Source organism: Hipposideros armiger, unplaced genomic scaffold, assembly GCF_001890085.2.
Source record: "Hipposideros armiger isolate ML-2016 unplaced genomic scaffold, ASM189008v1 scaffold_328, whole genome shotgun sequence".
Classification (NCBI taxonomy): domain Eukaryota; kingdom Metazoa; phylum Chordata; class Mammalia; order Chiroptera; family Hipposideridae; genus Hipposideros; species Hipposideros armiger.
Window position 1 is genome coordinate 1,000,714 of NW_017731678.1, and position 17,432 is coordinate 1,018,145.

At 37.8% G+C, this 17,432-nt stretch overlaps 1 protein-coding gene across 2 annotated transcripts in view; it reads left to right on the plus strand.

Moving 5' to 3' along the window:
• The window catches only part of PPP3CA (protein phosphatase 3 catalytic subunit alpha), a 315,325-nt gene that overhangs the window by 154,229 nt on the left and 143,664 nt on the right, over positions 1 to 17,432 (plus strand). For both annotated transcript variants that reach the window (XM_019660762.1, XM_019660761.1), the window contains exon 2: positions 7,895 to 8,095. In XM_019660762.1, the coding sequence (XP_019516307.1) occupies positions 7,895 to 8,095 (201 nt within the window). The remainder of the gene's footprint in view (positions 1 to 7,894; positions 8,096 to 17,432) is intronic.

Sequence of the window (17,432 nt, forward strand, 5' to 3'; positions counted from 1 at the left end):
AACTGTAATTTTGCTACTGTTATGAATCGTAATGTAAATATCTTTTTGTTTTCCGATGGTCTTAGACGACCCCTGTGAAAGGGCCGTTCGACCCCCAAAGGGGTCGCAACCCACAGGTTGAGAACCGCTGCTCTAGAGGCTTAAATTTATCCCAGTGAGTAGTATTTTATGCATTACTATAAATTTGTTATTCTAGAGATTACTATAAATTTTCATTGGCTGAAAATATTGCTGTAATCACTTCATCTAATACTGAGATCAAATATAGTTGGGGTACCTATTGCTATAACCGAATATAGCTGGCTATGTTTTTTAAATGAAAAAAAACCACTATAGAGTAGACCCTTATAAAACAACACATTTTCAGTTATATATTAAAATTTTTTACATATTTAACTTAACTTAAATATTTAAATTAAAACACTTAATATTAAAATTAATAGTTAAATCTAAATAGTCAATATCATATATCAAAAGCAGTAAATATAATTTTGCTTCTATCATGTACATGTATAAAAAAAAATTGATTGGCATTGCCCCCATGTTAATTGCTGGACTTGTGCATATAACTTTTTTATTTTAACAACAAAAATTAGATTTTATTTAAGCATTTTAATGCTGAAATATTTTGATACTCTTAACTAAAACTTTTATCAAATAGTGTTTCATGTTGAATAATTATTACAAAATTTGTTAGTAAGCCACTTCTTGCAATTTTTCTAGTGATCAAATGAACTATCTAGAATATCAAAACTTCAAAAGAGTTTTGTGATAGAGCTACCCAAGGTTACATGTGGAAGCAATTGTGGCCTGTCACCCATTTGTGCGTCCTGAGTCCTTAGAAATACTGTGTATAACATACATTACGTAAGCCAGAGGAGAAAGGATCTCTTATTTTAACAAATGCATGTAGTATCATAGTGCCCTTTTGGTAACAATTTTGGGATGTCACATAAAATACCATTGTGCTATATTTGCATGTAAACTTCAGGCCAACCAAATGAGGTATTCAGTTTGCTAGGGAAATGATCAGTACACACACTGTGTCTGATAGGTGAATACACTTTAAGGCTCAGGATCTGTGTGATAGCATTCAGAGGGGTGGGTGAAGAGGACTCTGCTAGGTACCGACGGGGTCACCATAGCAGTGGGAAAAAACATACCAGCAAATTCATAAATTGGGGCTTTATTTATAGACCTGTGAAGAATCGTTTTAGCTTAAGTGGGACCGGATGTTTCTGTTTGTAGAATCAACTACACTTGGGATAGGCAAGCATATTTTAATTTGACAGGCATTAATATCTATAATGAAAACCAGAGACTTTCAAACCAACAGGTGACAAGTATCTACAGGAGTAACATACATAGGGCCCTAACAAGTAAGTTCCCACAGTTTTTTTTCTTGAAGGCTGATAGCTGTGGTTAATTTTTAAGCTACCTCTCCCACACAATATGGTTTGCATATCTTTGCATATAGACATTATGTGCATGGAGAAACATGTATCCCCATACTGAAGGAATTTTTTTTAAACCCAGAAGAATATAAGTCAAACCTAATTGCTCAATATTTGAATCCAAATAAAATTTAGTGAAGTCATTAATGCTTCCTTTTACAGATTCCTTCTCTCTTTATTCAAAAATAGGATCAGATTCTACATATTTTAATGACTGGTGATGGAGCTACTTTTTATATTTTAGCTGGAATATTGTCTCTTATAATTAGCATATTCTATTTTTTGCTACTTACCTTAGAAAAAGAACCTCATCTTCTGGAGTCATCTGAAAAATTAGATATTTTATTATATACTTTAGACAGAAGAATTGTGCAACTGCATTTAAGAGTTTCTAGGAACCCAGGCATAACCTTAAGGTAGATAAAGACACTTTTTTTTTTCTTACTGCTTACATTCTCTGATTTTCTTTAAGTGTTCTTCAGTTTTGCAGCTTAACACTTCCAGCTATCTCAATCAAAAAGTAATAATTATACCATACCACGTGGTAAACTCTTCAGAGCCTCGTCTGCTTATGTTTGTTCTCTCTCGTTAGTTCTCCCCGGCCCTTCACACTGCATAGCATGAATACAGGGCATGGTGGGTGCCTAATAGGTGCTTGATGATTGATGGTTGATAGATATGGTTCGTTTAGAATAGTAGTTTGTGACATATACAAATGCCCAGAAGGGAATAGACGGAGTGCCAATCTGTGGACGTCAGGCCAGAATGTGTTTTCACTTGTGTCTGACATGTGATAGCCGTAAGCCGTTCTAACATGTGCTGGCATAAGTTACTTAGACAGCCCTTGTGCAGACAGTAGCCACATGAAATATGGGACAAGAACTGTTCCTGTACGTGTTCTGATTACAGAGAGGGATGAAATAAATGTGTCTGGAATCGCAAAGATTTTGCATCTGCTGTGGTTGATGGACACTGTGGAGCATGTTTAGGGGGGAAATTAAGCTGCTGGCGCTTTGTATGCCCTCACTTATAGTATAGGACAGCGAATAGCAGTCCCAGCTTCACATCAGTGTATCCTTTGCTTCTTTAACAACATGCCACCCTAGACGAGTTAGATCAGAATCTCTAGAGGTTGGGCCTGGATATCACTTGCTTTTAAAAGTGATTCCAGTATGCCACCAGTTCGGAGATAGTTCGAAGTTTTATAGGAAACAAAGTTAGAAGAGAAGAAAGATTAAAGAATATAATTTCTACTCACTCTGTTCTCACTTGTTGAGAAAGATGTACCACTGTCCAAAAATAATCTAATAGAAGCCATTTATGCAATTTTAAAAGTTCTAGTGGCTCTATTAAAAATGTAAAAAGGAATAGATGAAATTAATATTAATAATACATTTTATTTAGCCCAACATATCCCAAATCTTACTATTTTCAAAATGGAATTAATATGAAAATATGAATGAGATTATTTTACATTCTTTTTTCCCCCTTGTATGACACGTTCTAAATCCAGTGCATATTGTAAACTTGCAGCACACCTCAGCTTGGACCAGCCACTTTTCGAGTGTCCAAAAACCATATATATCTAGTCAATTCCAATTGGACAGAGCAAATCTAGAGGGTGAAGGACTGGAATACAAACCAGGAGACCTAAAGTTTGGTGTCGGTTTTGCCTCTGACTAATCCTTTGACCTTGAACAGTTCACTTCTCCTCTCTCTGGGGTGCAATTTCCTCTTTAATATGAGGGATTAGGAGTCACTCTAAATTGGGAGTTTTTCTAATTTTGCTTCAAAGATCCCCAAGATTTTGTGAGCCATACTAGGGGAGAAGAGAGGGAAGCAAGCAAGCCTGCTTTAGGATCTGTTTTTCTTTGGATGTACTTGAGTTTCCAGATGTCATTTTGTTAGAGGAAAAAACCAAAAATTTTGTTTTAAAGAGAAACAAAGGTTTGAAAAAATTACTAGGTTAAATGTTCTCTGACATCTGTGATTCTCTCATGTTGGCAGTGTTTATGACAGTTACTCTAGGAAGAGGTCAGGCGGCAGGTTTCCTACTTTTGCTTCCAGTGAAGGCATCAACCATGACAATGATTCTTGGCTATTTCCTATCAAATTAGGAATCCCCTCAATAGTGGCTCAGGTGGCTCAGGTTTGAGGAATAGAAATCTCAGCTAGCCAGAGCGATAGCAGATCGCTTATGGTCACCAAGGCACACAGTGGTTGTCTAAAATGGACTGGGTCCAAACTGCAGGAAGGGACATCTGACTCTCTCTGAGGTTTGGTCCCCATAGTCCACCAGAATTGAGGGCTAGGACTACTCTGACTAGAAGGCCTTCTGACTTGGGATGTGTTTCTCTACTGGTGAATGCATAATAGACAACTGCACTCGTTGTTATATAGATGACAATAATGTATGCACATGATTTGGGTTCTCAGACTAGTGAGCTTTCTCTTTATCAGATAGGTGAACTCTCATATCCTGTTCATTGGAAATCAGTTTCTGCCACATTTCCACAGTCGGTGACATGAGAATATGATCCTTGTCCAGTGTGTTGTTTCCTTTTAAAGCCTTCTGTGTTGGTTTGTCAGGAGTCAGTCAAGGACCTACATGTCCCAAATTTTAGCTCCTTTGCTGTTGTGTTTTAGGTGGGGAAATGATGTTGAATGGGGGTTGTGAAGTGGAGAAAGCTGAGAGTGTTTCTATTTTTAGAATGCTTCAAAGAAGTGTATTATAACACCATATTCTGTACTTAATAGGTAGCTATCCTGAGATTATCATGCCAAGTGAAATAAGTCAGACAGAAAAGTCGAGAACCATATGATTTCACTTATGTGAGATATAAAACTGAAAGGAATAAGACAAACAAGCAAAAACTCATAGAGACAAACATCAGTTTAGTGCTTACCAGAGAGTAAGGAGGAGAGGGGGCCTGGTAGAAGAGGGTAAAGGTGTCAAATACATGATGACAGAAGGAGATTTGACTTTGGGTGATGAACACACAATGCAATATATAGATGATGTATTATAGAATTGTACATTTGAAACCTATATAATTACTAATGAATGTTACCCTAATAGATTTAATAGATCAAAACAAAACAAAAAACAAAAAAATATTTTGGAAAGTGTTAGCCCAACTATCAGCAGTTATTTCTGAATTTTTATTAGCATGCACAAACTTAATTCTTCCAGTCCTGGCCCACTCATGTAGCAATGAAAGCAGCTGCAAATACTTGAAGCAAAGGACGGAAAGGGAAACCCAATTTCATTGTATTGTATCAAACACAGCCACTTCTACAACAAGCTAATGAAAGAAATGTTTACTAAGCACATTGGATTCTTTGGTCTAAGTATTTTTTATCAATATTTGACACAGGTCTGCATGTAGGACTCCAGGTGAACAGGGAAAGCAAATAAATGTGACCTTTGTAAGGCTGATCTTTTCTTTATGAAGCCAAAGGGTGCACAAATACACAAATATTAGTCCACTCTTATTTTTGTGCCAGAAAACTTCTCTGTGGCTGACAGCATCTCTGTGTTCCATCTTTGGCATCATTGTTGCCCCTCTTGGTTCCCTGCAGGCCTTGCCATCTGTTGAGCTGGTAAAGGGTTCCATCTCATCAGTGTCCCTGTCATCCAATTGGAAACAGACCCTCTGATTGGCCTTTTTCCTCTCTTCTCCTTCCTGTTTATTTGGAACCAACTCGAATATCTCAGAGTAGGTGGCTTTACCTTGGCCAGTTACCTAGGATTAGCAATTACTAGAAGGTAAGAGATTGGCAGTGAAAGGGGGAACATCTGTTATTGTAGTGACCTTGGCCTTGGAGAGATTCTGGGAACTTGGAGAAAGTGTAATTCTTGAACTTGATGCCTCCTTTCCTGGGGTGCTCTCCTTTGGCCTCTCACCTTCTTTATGTAAGAGTATAAATGCATGGGCTTTTTCAGGTTTAATCCTTTGGTCTATCTTAGTTTAATAAGACCAGTTAGTGCATGCGTGGCTGAGACCCACTGCTTTTTTCTGCCTGACAGTAAATCAGCCTGCTTCCCTTCGATGCTTCTAGAATTCTTGCCTGATGTTTCTACAGTCACTTAAACCTTCACAGTTGTACAACTTATCTCTTCGGAAGTCACTTGAAAAAAAAAATCAGCTGTTGTCCTTGCCCCACATGTCCTTTTGAAGTTCCCCTTTCACACCCCCTCTCCTATATCTGGGGAATTTTGAGGGGTCGCCAGGTAAGATGTTTCCTAATTTCAAACCATACCTGAAGACCTAAGTAAAGAAATGTGGCATCGAAATGTTTTCATGTTTTCTTAACGAGCATATATGTTAGGCAAGAAAAAGGGGAAGAAGCAAAGAAACAAAAGGAACAAAATCTCCAAATGCCGGAAGTCTAATGACCTCATTTCCTCTTTTTCTTCTCTTTGTCTAATTCTTAAATGTCCTTTTTCTTATTTCACACTATGCTTTCGCATTATACATTTTGTCTTTTCATCATGCTTTTGTATTATATATTTATTCTATTAGCTGCCCCAAATACTTTTTGAAATTAAAAGCGGTCCTTTAAGAAACACCCTCTCATATTCGTTAGAACTTCAGCTCTAAAATGTGATTTGCTCATCACTTTTTAATTATTAAGCACTGTCCTGAGTGCTTTCTGGGAAGCAGTGTAGCACAGTTAACAGTGATATACTGGCATAGGCTGCTGGAGGGCACACTCAGTGGGTCTACATGTAAATCTCTATGTGATTATCTTGGGCAAGGTGCTTAATATTTGTTGAGTATCAAGTTTCTCTCCCACAGTAATGTTTATGGGGACTAACTAAGTTTATATATAAACACATATACACGCGACTCACTCACGTTACAGCTTTACTGTTCTGTCTGAATTTATTACCCAAACATTGCCTGGCATAAAAGAAACACTCTCTACATGTTAGCTACTACTGTTAGTATTTACTTTAGTTATTACAGCGATCCTCAGATAGATAGAATTCCACACCTTACAGGTGGGTAAGAGAAGCCATGGGGGGTTATTTAACTTGCCTTGGGTCATACAAGTGGTGAGTGAGCAGAGCCCAGGCTGTCATCCAGGTTCATGTGACCATAAAAGCCACATGCTCATTCATTGAGTGCCACTGCCACTTCATTTTGGCAGCATAGTTAAAGAGATATGCTTGGATTGTTAGCAAATTATTAGCATCTATTAGTAGACGTTCAGTTCCTGATTCTTCTTTTTCTCTTGAAGTAGTTATAATTTCTCTTGGATAACTAAACTGTGCTGTTAGATTGCATAGAATTTCTTGGCCCAGGTCTACCATAAATCTTGCTTCTTTAAGACACTTTAAAGGAAGTAAGAGGGTCAGGCTTATTCCTTAATATCAAATGTTCTTTTAAGAGAGAAAACATCATAAGGAGATGTTCTTATGAATATAGCATAATGCACAGGGCTGATGAAAATTGCATGAAGCTGTTTTGTGTTCCTTCCAGATATGTCTAATAGATCTGAATGGTCCAGTAGATGAACCCTCATGTGAAATAAAGAAATAGTGAGTTTCCCTCACTGATGGGGCTTATTGGCCATTCATCAGAGATTTCACCTTCATGATACCACCTCTGCCCAAGGACCTGGGGATGTCCTGGCACATTGTAGGAGTGTTCTGGGCATCCTGCAACTGAGTGCGTGAAAGGGAATGTTCACATATGTGAAGAATGACAGCAGCTACAGAGAGCTTCTTACTGTTAAGGAGGCACGGGGGCTATGGTATAATGAGCACTTGGGTCTAAATCGGAGCAGTAAGTGGCGTTTGTCATTGTATCATATTCCTAAATACCTGTGTATCCTCCCTGACGTCATACTGTCCCCTCACCCTTCAAGATGCCCCTTCAGTCCATACACACACAAATCCTGCTTTCCTGTTCAATATTCTGTGCAATTTTGCCTTTTTTGCTCTCAGATCGCCGCTCTCCCCTTAAACAGCGAGTCCTTCCATTTACTCAGAGAAGTGAGTCTTGTTGCTGGGGCAGACCTGGTCTCCAGACTTTTCCCCATTCCTCCAATTCCAGTGGTTTCTAATGGGGGAGCGTCTTCAACAGGTTGGTTATGGCTGGATGTATAGGAACTATTTCCTTTTGCTGAATTTATCTTTGCCAAACAGAAACAAGTCTCTCACCTTTATTTGCTATTAACTCAACATTTTCTAGATGCAAGGCATAGGTACTGGGCAAATAAGAGCTATAAATTTCCTTGCAGCAATCATGTTACATCTGGAATCAAAGGAAGCCTTTCATGCTTGATAGGCCTGGATCATTTTAATGTGGAAACTTTTTAAAATACTCTTAATAGGTGATCAGTGATAAGGATAGATATTTGGTGGTTATTATTGAATTGTTTGTTGTTGAGTTTTGGCTCACGTAAGAATTTGACTTTTTCTCTTTCAGCTGTCCCATTTCCTCCGAGTCACCGGCTTACAGCAAAAGAAGTGTTTGATAACGATGGGAAACCTCGTGTGGATATCTTAAAGGCACATCTCATGAAGGAGGGCCGGCTGGAAGAGAGTGTTGCATTGAGAATAATAACGGAGGGGGCTTCAATTCTTCGACAGGAAAAGAATTTGCTGGATATCGATGCACCAGTCACAGGTATGTTCTGAGGATGAAGGCTGCCCAACTTTTACCCACACTTCATTGTTTTTAACATCACATCAACAGCCCAATTAGACTTCATATAGTGTATTCATCTCACTCCTTTACTGTAAAGTCTGTACATTAAGAACTAAAGATACCATCCATATATTGAAAATATTTTTGTTTTCACATATTAAATATCTGTACTAGTGTGATGCTCTAAAAAGTGGCTGTGCAATGTAGAGATGATGAAGATACTCTAAAGTAATGCTTTAATTTTAATTAAGAAGTGGTACTATTTGTCAGTAACACTTAACTGGCCCAGACAACCTAAGATGGTCATCCAGAAAGTTTGGGCAAAGTACACTAAGGCCTCCACAGCGGTTGAGTAAGTAAGTGACTGAGTTAAAGCAGTGGTTCTCAAAGTGTCATCCCTAGACTAGAATCATCATCATCATCGTTGGAAACTTAAAAGGTAAATTATCAGGCCCCACCCCAGAAATACTGAACCAAGTTCTCTGGAGTCAGGCGCAACGATGCATTTTATCCAGTAGTCTAGGTGGTTCTGAAGTACATTATAGAGAACCACAGAACGTCAGGGAGAAGGCCAGACATCCCTCCTATCTGCAGCATTGTGTACTTAGGAAATGTGTCTCTAAGTTCTGAGTGCTTTCGATGCTCCTTGTGGGCAGCTACATATTTTGCATAAGTGTAACGTCTCTAAGACCATAAAAATTAAATCTTGTCTAAAATTTGTATGGTGTAGTGGGTCAAATATTAGACCTACCCTTTGTGGAGTTTGTTAAACTTGCAAGTTTTCATTTTTAGAGAAGCTAAAAAACATTTATTTTTCTCCTTGATTATTTTGCAAAGGGAAAAAAAACCCCAGAAACAGAATATTGTTCTTTTTAAAATAAAGAGGACATTTTAAAAATATTTCATATATACTAATTGCTTTTTTCTCTCTCAAATCTTCATTACTTATATTATTGGCCTTCGGATGTGTATTTGAATGTGACTGCTAAGGAAGATAAGCTCTCTTGAATATCAGACTAGACCTTGTCCCTAATGATTCCTATTACAAAGAAATTGACATTATTTACCTTTTATTTTTGGTTGGCAATGCTATTTTTCTTGCTTGTAATTCAGAAAAATAATGCATGTGTTTGGGGCTGGACAGCCGGAGAAATTAGCGCCAGTTGTGTTCACTCAGGGTGAGACCAGTGTAAAGAAATCAAGCAACACACTTACTCCGTGAATGACTACAAGCCCTTTTTCCGTGTGTTAAAATGGACTCATGCATTATTATGTCCAGCTCACTGACACTGTGAAAATACAAGGGCAAAACAAATGTGAACATGCTTTAATTTTTTAGGTACTAACATACTAATTTTTTAGTGTATAAATATTAATTTGTAATCTACCAGTCACACACACACACAAAAATACTTTAAAATTGACTATAAATTTCACTTATAAATTAATGGTAAAATATTAGCTTTAAATATTTTTACCATTAAATGTATTTGCTTTTGGTAAGAATGAATGGCTTGATATTTTATTATGAATTTATTTTTTTTCTCCATTTCATAGGATAATGTGTCATTTTTAATGAAGAATTCCAGTTAAATTCACAAAATCGCCCAGTGAATGTTAATGGAGGCGATAATTATAACTAAAAAGAAACATGCAAAGTAGATATTTAGGACAGTGTATTTTTTGGGCGTGGTCAGCTCTTGAGTTTGATTAGGCTCTGTCCTGAAAAAAACATAGGAAGGATTCTGGAAGGGTCAGATTTATGATGTTTTATCCTGGAACCTTTCTGGAATCTATAGATTAATTGCCTTCATATTCAGTTGCAATCGTACCTGGTTCTTTCTAGTGAGATCCTAGTGGACAGTTTTGCAAATTTCAACATATAAATATGAAGAGACTCTAAGAAATCAGGACACAATTATGTTTAACTTTGCCCTAGGGAAGAAAAAAAAAAAAACTAAAGTTTTTTAGATAGTGACAGAAGTAGCTATGGAGACATCACAGACAATGTAGCACTAGTGAAATATAACCAAAACAGGAAACACCTTTCTCTGGAGGAGGGTTTATATTTCATAATGAAGGCAGGACCCCAAGGAACTTCTAGTAGATTCTGTCACAGTGATCTCCTTACCTCTTTTCTGGGATTATAGGGATATGGAATAAAAGTGGATGAGGAGGTGGGGAAAAAAAAGAATGTATGTTAACATTTTGATAAAAGGGGGGAAAGAAAAAACTTTTGCATATAATTTGCTAGAAAACTAAACTTTGCTTCATATTCCCCTCGTGAGTTTATGAGAAAAAGATGAAACCTGGAGAATTGCACAATAAAAGCAGGGTGCGTTGGTAAAAAAATTTACAATCTCTTTGTACTTCAAGATACTTCTTATAATTTACTGGTAAAATTTTATGATACATGATTGTGTTCTGAGATTTTATTTTATCTGGACAGCTGAACCAACAGTATAATATTTATTTTTAAATTTAGATTATTTGTTGTTTGGGTAACTGAACCAGCAAAGTTGTATGTTTAGATTGATACTAGGCTATGCAATAAAAAGCATAGTTTACGTTTAAAAATTTTCAGGGTAGAGTATCCTTGATGTAGTTCAGAACTCCACACTTAGAAAGATGGAGAACTTAAAATTCAGAGGCAGAGGAAGACCAAGGAAGTAGATGAGGAGGGCAAGAAGAAAAATTATATAAATGAGAACCTGTGAAAAAAGGTGAAGCGAGGACTTTTAATGTAGGAGGGGGAAAAGCCTGCAGCTTGACTGTATCGTGCTCTCCAAGTGATAATAGAAATTGTTTTGCAACTGCATGTGTCAGATTCTTAAAAATGGCCAGGTGAAAGGGTCTGGGTAGAAACTGGCCATGAACCTCTTTTGTGGAATTCACCTTTAAGTGTAGTAGATATGTAAAATTTCAAATGAGACAATAGCTACACTTTTATAATTTTACATAAAAGTCACTCCCAACCTTCCCTCCACTCTTCCCTCTCCTGCTTTTTATTAATAAAAATGTTTCATTCTCAAACGTTAAGTGAGAAGTGATATTAACCTCTGTGCCATGTGTTGCCTCCATTTTAAGAAATGAATTAGAAATGCGGGGTGTATTTATTTGAAATCTGGACATTATATCATTCCTTTAATGTGTAAATGTACAAAGCGGCCCAACTCCTCTTCCCCCTCACCGTTCAAGCGCTTATAGAGTAGTGAAAGGCTTATGTTCATTTAGGATTTGTTTCCCTACCAGTTCAGTACATTTCATTTTGAGAAGACCGAAGGATCAGGAAGCTGCCTGAAGGCATTCCTCTGGAGAAGGCGATGAAGCTCTGTGTCCCTGCCCTCTAGGAGCATGGGTTTAGCTAAACCACAAACCATCTCTTTGGGAGTAGAGACGAGGGCTACCCCAAGATCCCCAGACAAAAGAGGGGAGGTATGAGGCACATTCTGCTCTTGCCTCTGAACTGACTTGTTCAATTAGAATGGTAGCTGTTTCAGAGATTTCATTTGAAGAACGTGTTTCTGTGTTGGAGGCATTTGTGAAGGAAAGTATTTCCCCTCTTTGACTTGCTTCTGAAAATTGAGCTGAATTCTCTTTGTTTTCTTGCAAACATACAACTAGATCATTAAAAAATGTGGCCAAATACCATTGTGGCAACTTGCTATGGACGGAATGTTTGTCTCCCCCAGTATTCATATGTTGTAGCCCTAATCCCCGATGTGATGGTGTTTGGTGAGGGGACCTTTGGGAGGTGATTAAGTTTAGATAGGTCATGAGGGTGGAGCCCCCAGGATGGGATTAGTGCCTTTATAAGAGGAAGAGATGTGAGCCTTCTGTCTCTGCTTCTTGTGAAGACACAACAAGAACATGGTCATCTGCAAACCAGGAATGGGGCCCCCACCAAGCACTGAATATGCCATCACCTTGATCTTAGACGTTCCAACCTCCAAAAAGCCACAAAAGAAATATTTGTGCTTTAAGTTACCTAGTCTGTGGTTTTTGGTTAGAGCAGCTCAAACTAAGACACAACTCATTTGGGGAATTCAATTTAACAAACATTTATTGAACGTTTATCTGGCACAGGTGCTGTGGGTCACACACAGCTGAATAAGACTGGTTTCTGCTCTCCAAGGGCTCAGAATATACCAGGAAAACTCAAACGGCTATTTGCCCAAAGATATGTATGCCAAACTATTGATTAGATTAAAGGACATGACCTATATTTAGTGAAGCTAATTAAGAAGTAGCCAACTGTGTATAGTTCATTTAAAGACAAAAGGCTTTCCTAGCTTCTAAATGGCTTAGGTTTTCCTGACAGTCAGTGCCCATTGATGATGATATTGCATCTTTGCGTTAAAGAAATTGTCAGTGGCTGGGATCGTACCTGTCCTGAATATGGATTGCACACTCTTTCAGGAGGTTAGGAACGGTGAATGATAAAATACATGAGATGTAGTTGTTGACTGCAGTACTCAAGGTCTATTTGGAGAGTAGATACATAAACAGATAATTACTATATAATTTGTTAAGCACTGTAATGGAGGTACCCACAAATTAGTGTGGGAACTCAGAAAAAGAAATGCAGGCAAGCCAACCAAGTCTTGACAGATTATATGATATTTGAACTGGATTATGTGTGATAAGTAAAATTACACCACGTGAAACAGCTAGGGAAGGATATTCTGGGCTGAGACGGCAGCATCCTACAGGCACTGGTGTTTTTTGTAAAGTGGCAAGGTGTGCTCTTAGAGGTCTCAGGTGGTTGTGAGGGGTAGCCTAGGGGATGACACTGCGCTTGGATGGCAGGGTCTGATATTAGTCTCTTGTAGGAAGCGCTTAAATGTTCTGATATTGTCTGTAGGCAGTGGGGAGCCGAGGAGGGTGTTGGAGCAGGGGAGCTACATGATCAAGCTTGTGGCTAGAATAGCAATGCTGGATGAGATGAATAAAGTGGAGTGGAGTGGGGAGTGGAGGGAGAGGGAGAGGGGTTGATTAGCAACCTTCCATACTTGTCCAGGGGGCCATGATGATGACTTTGTCAGGGTAGGAGGCTCTGATTCGATTTTGATTACAGGGCCTTTTAAAAATGACAGTTAAAACATTCGATTGGTTTGTGTGATCCAACTTACTCCGTTTCTCCTTGAAGTTCTCCTATTTTCCTGTTTCCCCTTTGGCTTAGCAGAGAACATTTCCCTCATTTGTAAAGCAAAAGCCGACCCGGAGCTCAGGTTTTTGAATAGAGTGATTTAGAACTCATTTTTCTGCTCTCTGGGCCTAGGGGGATAGGCCAGCATCAGCTGGGCAAACTGCTAATCTCTCCGGTTTGTCTGTTTCCTGCAGTGGGGGATTTGTCCCTTGGGCAGCGAAGGATTCCCTCCGTGGCTGCGCCTGCCATTTAGCATGTCAGGCCGTTGCCAGGAGAACCCTCTGGCTTTGTTCCTGGATGTGAGAGTGGACCAGTGGCCAAGTCTAAGGTCACGGCATTCCTTCCCTTACAGCAGCTGACGTCAATTAGGAGAATTCCCCATGCCTTTACTCTGGGGAGAGTTCAGTGGGGATAAGAATCAGGTGTCTTTTGAGACCTAAAAGGTCAGTGTTTATGCTTCTCATACTATCGTTTGTCAATATCAAAGGAACATGGCCTTAGTTTATATGGGGATAAAATATGACTTCTGGGGCATTTTGCCCACTTGTGATTTCAGGGGCCAACTCTTCAAGGCCTGCCCTGCAGCCCGAGGCCTATTTTGGTACCCGGCCCACCGCTGGCAGTCAACACACTTTCGTCCCGGCCGGTGGCAGTAGTACATCATTTTGATGTCCTTATTCCCCTTAATGTGGGCCCTCGCTTAGTAATAATAATTATAATTATAATAATAATAATAATAATAATAATAATAATAATAATAAATGATGACTGGGTGAGAGCCAACATCCTTTTCCTTATTGTTTACTCTGGTTTTGCAAGACTGGCCTTAGGAAACCATCTTCCAAATGAGGAAAGGGAGTCTCAGAGAGTTTGCGCGTCTCAAACTTCAGCATGCATCAGAATCACCTTGAGGACTTCATAAAACACAGATTGCTGAGTCTTCCCTCCAGAGTTTTGGGTTTAGTAGGTCTCGAGTTGGGCCTGAGAATTTGAATATCTAACAGTTTCTCAGGTGATGGTGAGGCCCTTGATCTGGGACTACACTGTGGGAACTAGTGGTCTGAGGTGCACAGCTAGTAAGCTGCCCACCTTTCTTTGAACAGGCGCCCGTCTGCATAACTTATGCTGTTACACCATATTATATACAGTGTTCTAGCTCTGTATTAAGCTTAAAAAAGAAGGCATTTTCAGTTCATTTGACTGGAGTATGTTTTTGCTTATTACTGAGGAAAACATACTAAGAATGCTGTTAATGGTCTCAAAAAATACAAAGAATAAATAACTTTATTGATTATAATTTATTATATTTTCAATAAAAATGAATTGCTGTAATAACAGGGGGGCAAGACCAAACAATAGGGCTTAGCGTTATTGAGGGCACAGAGTTGATCCATATAGTTTTTCCCGGTGAAAAACCTTTTTGGTACCTTTTTTTTTTTTTTTTACAAGCTTTCTAATTGACTCTAGAAAGCTACTGCTGGGACAATTTATAAAAGAAAATAAGGAAGATTTGTATCAAAAGCATCTTTAAGTGAAATATGTGGTAATGAATACAGTATTACATTAAGAATAGCTGAGCCATGGTAATTCAGCACTTGGGTATAATGCACAAGTCAGTAATAATCTAGCAACATCAATAAACATATCACACCACCCAGAGGAAACAGTTGACAGTCATAACAGTTACATTACAATTACACAAACAGACATTTTGCTTTAAGACACAGGATACTCTGTAGTACCCTGACCCTTTCAATTTGCCATAAATCAGGACTTTTCACAAATACCGTAATGAAGTGTCTAAGCACCATTGGTAAGAATTACCTGTAATTGTTTTCATAGGAAGATAAAAATCCCCAAAACTATTATTCTTAAAATCTGAAAGTTATCACATGCAGCAATAATATTCTGATGATTTTGAAGGAGATTGAAATATATTATAATCAATACTGTATTTTTAAGGGAAGTGATGTTTCAAATAATACTGAAATACTTCCAGATAAGTAAAGAGCATTCTTCTTAGGTATCATAAAGAAAAAATGTAGATGCACTTTTCTTTGTCTACCCAAATTAGATTCATGTTTCTGTCTCATCTCATCTCATGTTTTATTTTCTCGTTGAGGTGTCCCTAATAATTTCAGATGCCATTGATTGTATTGTCCTGTGAGCCAGTAATGTTTATGGGCTTTAATGAACAGTCCCAAATACCGGTTGCACACTGGTACTGGTCTATGACAAAGTGTTTTCTGGGCCAGAGTAAAATGATCGCTCTCATTTTAGTGAGACTGTTTTCTTTTTGTATATGAAACAATGATGACAGTACACAATAATTGTTTTTTTTAATAGCTCTTTGGGGGACAAATTAATGAGTTGTTTTTGTTGTAAGGCTAACATTTGTTAAGTTCTTGTCTTTTGCCAGTCATTAGTATAATTACTGTACTTTCTACCTTAGTTTTCATACAACCCTATGAAGGAAGCACTATTATCGGCTCCATTTTACAAATGAGGAAACTGAAGCTCAGTGAAATTGAGTATTGTATCTAAGGTTACCCAGCTAGAAAGTGCTGGAACTGGTTTTAAAGCTCAGGCAGTTCAACCATGTCTATTCCCATTTTATTTGGGGGTAGAAGTTACTTTTACAGATCCATGAAATCATTAAATCTGGGAGTAATTATATGACGTGGTGTTTAACAATATTGGACTGATTTGGAGGGGGGGTTTGTTTCATGCTATCATAAGATGTTAACATCTGAGGACATGGATCTTGTGTTATGGTTTTGTGGATTTCCCCTGTTTCAAAAATAATTTTAAAGTAAATGCACTGCTGATTTGCTCATAGTAAATTATGATAATATAAGGGAAATGGCTAAGATATTTAGAGAAATCTCTAAAACAGAATATGTATTTTTGTGTGTGTGGGCGTGGATGTGTGTATGTCAATGTAATCATTTAAATAACAGTTATCTTTTTATTTTGTTCTTTTCCCCTGAATAGCTATTTGTTGATTTCTGTCTTAAGTTTGGACGTATGAGATACTGGTTAAATAAAATATATAAACTTGTCAGGAGTAGTTTCTCACAGAAGAATCTGTGGTTCAACTGGTAGATTAGTAAAGGAAAAAATAATATTAAGTTTTGAGACAGCTGCTTTATCACTATTTAAAATGACTGTTTTGGCATATAAAATGTTTTAAAGCATTAACTCAATGACTTCATACACACATTCTTGCTAATGTTAAAATCTATTTCCTCAGAGAAGGCCTTTAGGCAGTTCAGTCCTGGCTTTGCTTTTGTCTTGGGAGTCAGATAGCTTGTCCTTCTCCTACTGTTTTGTCCAGCCCCCCACCATTGAGTGAGCACTGGCTCGTGAAGTGACATGAGAGTCCATGGAATGGCGGGAGACTTAGGTCAACCTGTTGGTGGTGGTGGTGGTGGGGGGGGGGGCTCTAAAAAATCCAATGTTCCTTTCCTAATATTTAACCCTAAAACGTTTATGTAAGATACTGTATATGTATATAAATCACTATCGGAGAAAAAAGTACAACCTGGTAACAGGTCTCCTTTGAGTTTCTCTCCTAAGAAAATAATATTTCTAGGAAAATGTATTTTATAAAAGGTAGGATTTAACTGGTTATATATGATGGTAGAAACAAACCAACAAATCAACCCCACAGCCAGGGGATAATCAAAAATCTTTCTCAGAGATTTTTATCAAACAACATTGTATTTTAGTATTTTGAACAAGGTTTCAATTCCTGCTATCATATCACGTGTTACTCTAGTTTGGTGTATAATGTGCTTTGTGATTAATTCCTGTTTATATTTAACATTGTGGTCCATGTGTCAGCCAGTTTTAAAAATACCAGCGTTGTTTCATTCTGTTCCTTAAGATAGTTACGGTTTAGACACCAAGGCTTAAACTTCAAGTTCATGAGTCATGTATGTACGTGGAAGGAAATGTGACCTGTTTTATTCTTTCTATAATCTTTTCCTAATTTTTTTTTAATGCTGTGTGCTCTGAACTGTCTTTCATCATGTTTATAATAAACAAAGGCCTGTGAAAGTGAAATTAGGATTAGTAGGAAGGAAAATTGTAGGTAAAAATGAAGAAAACATAAAATTATTAATGGAACATTCTTTTATAACTCCATTTGTAATGTGTTTTTTT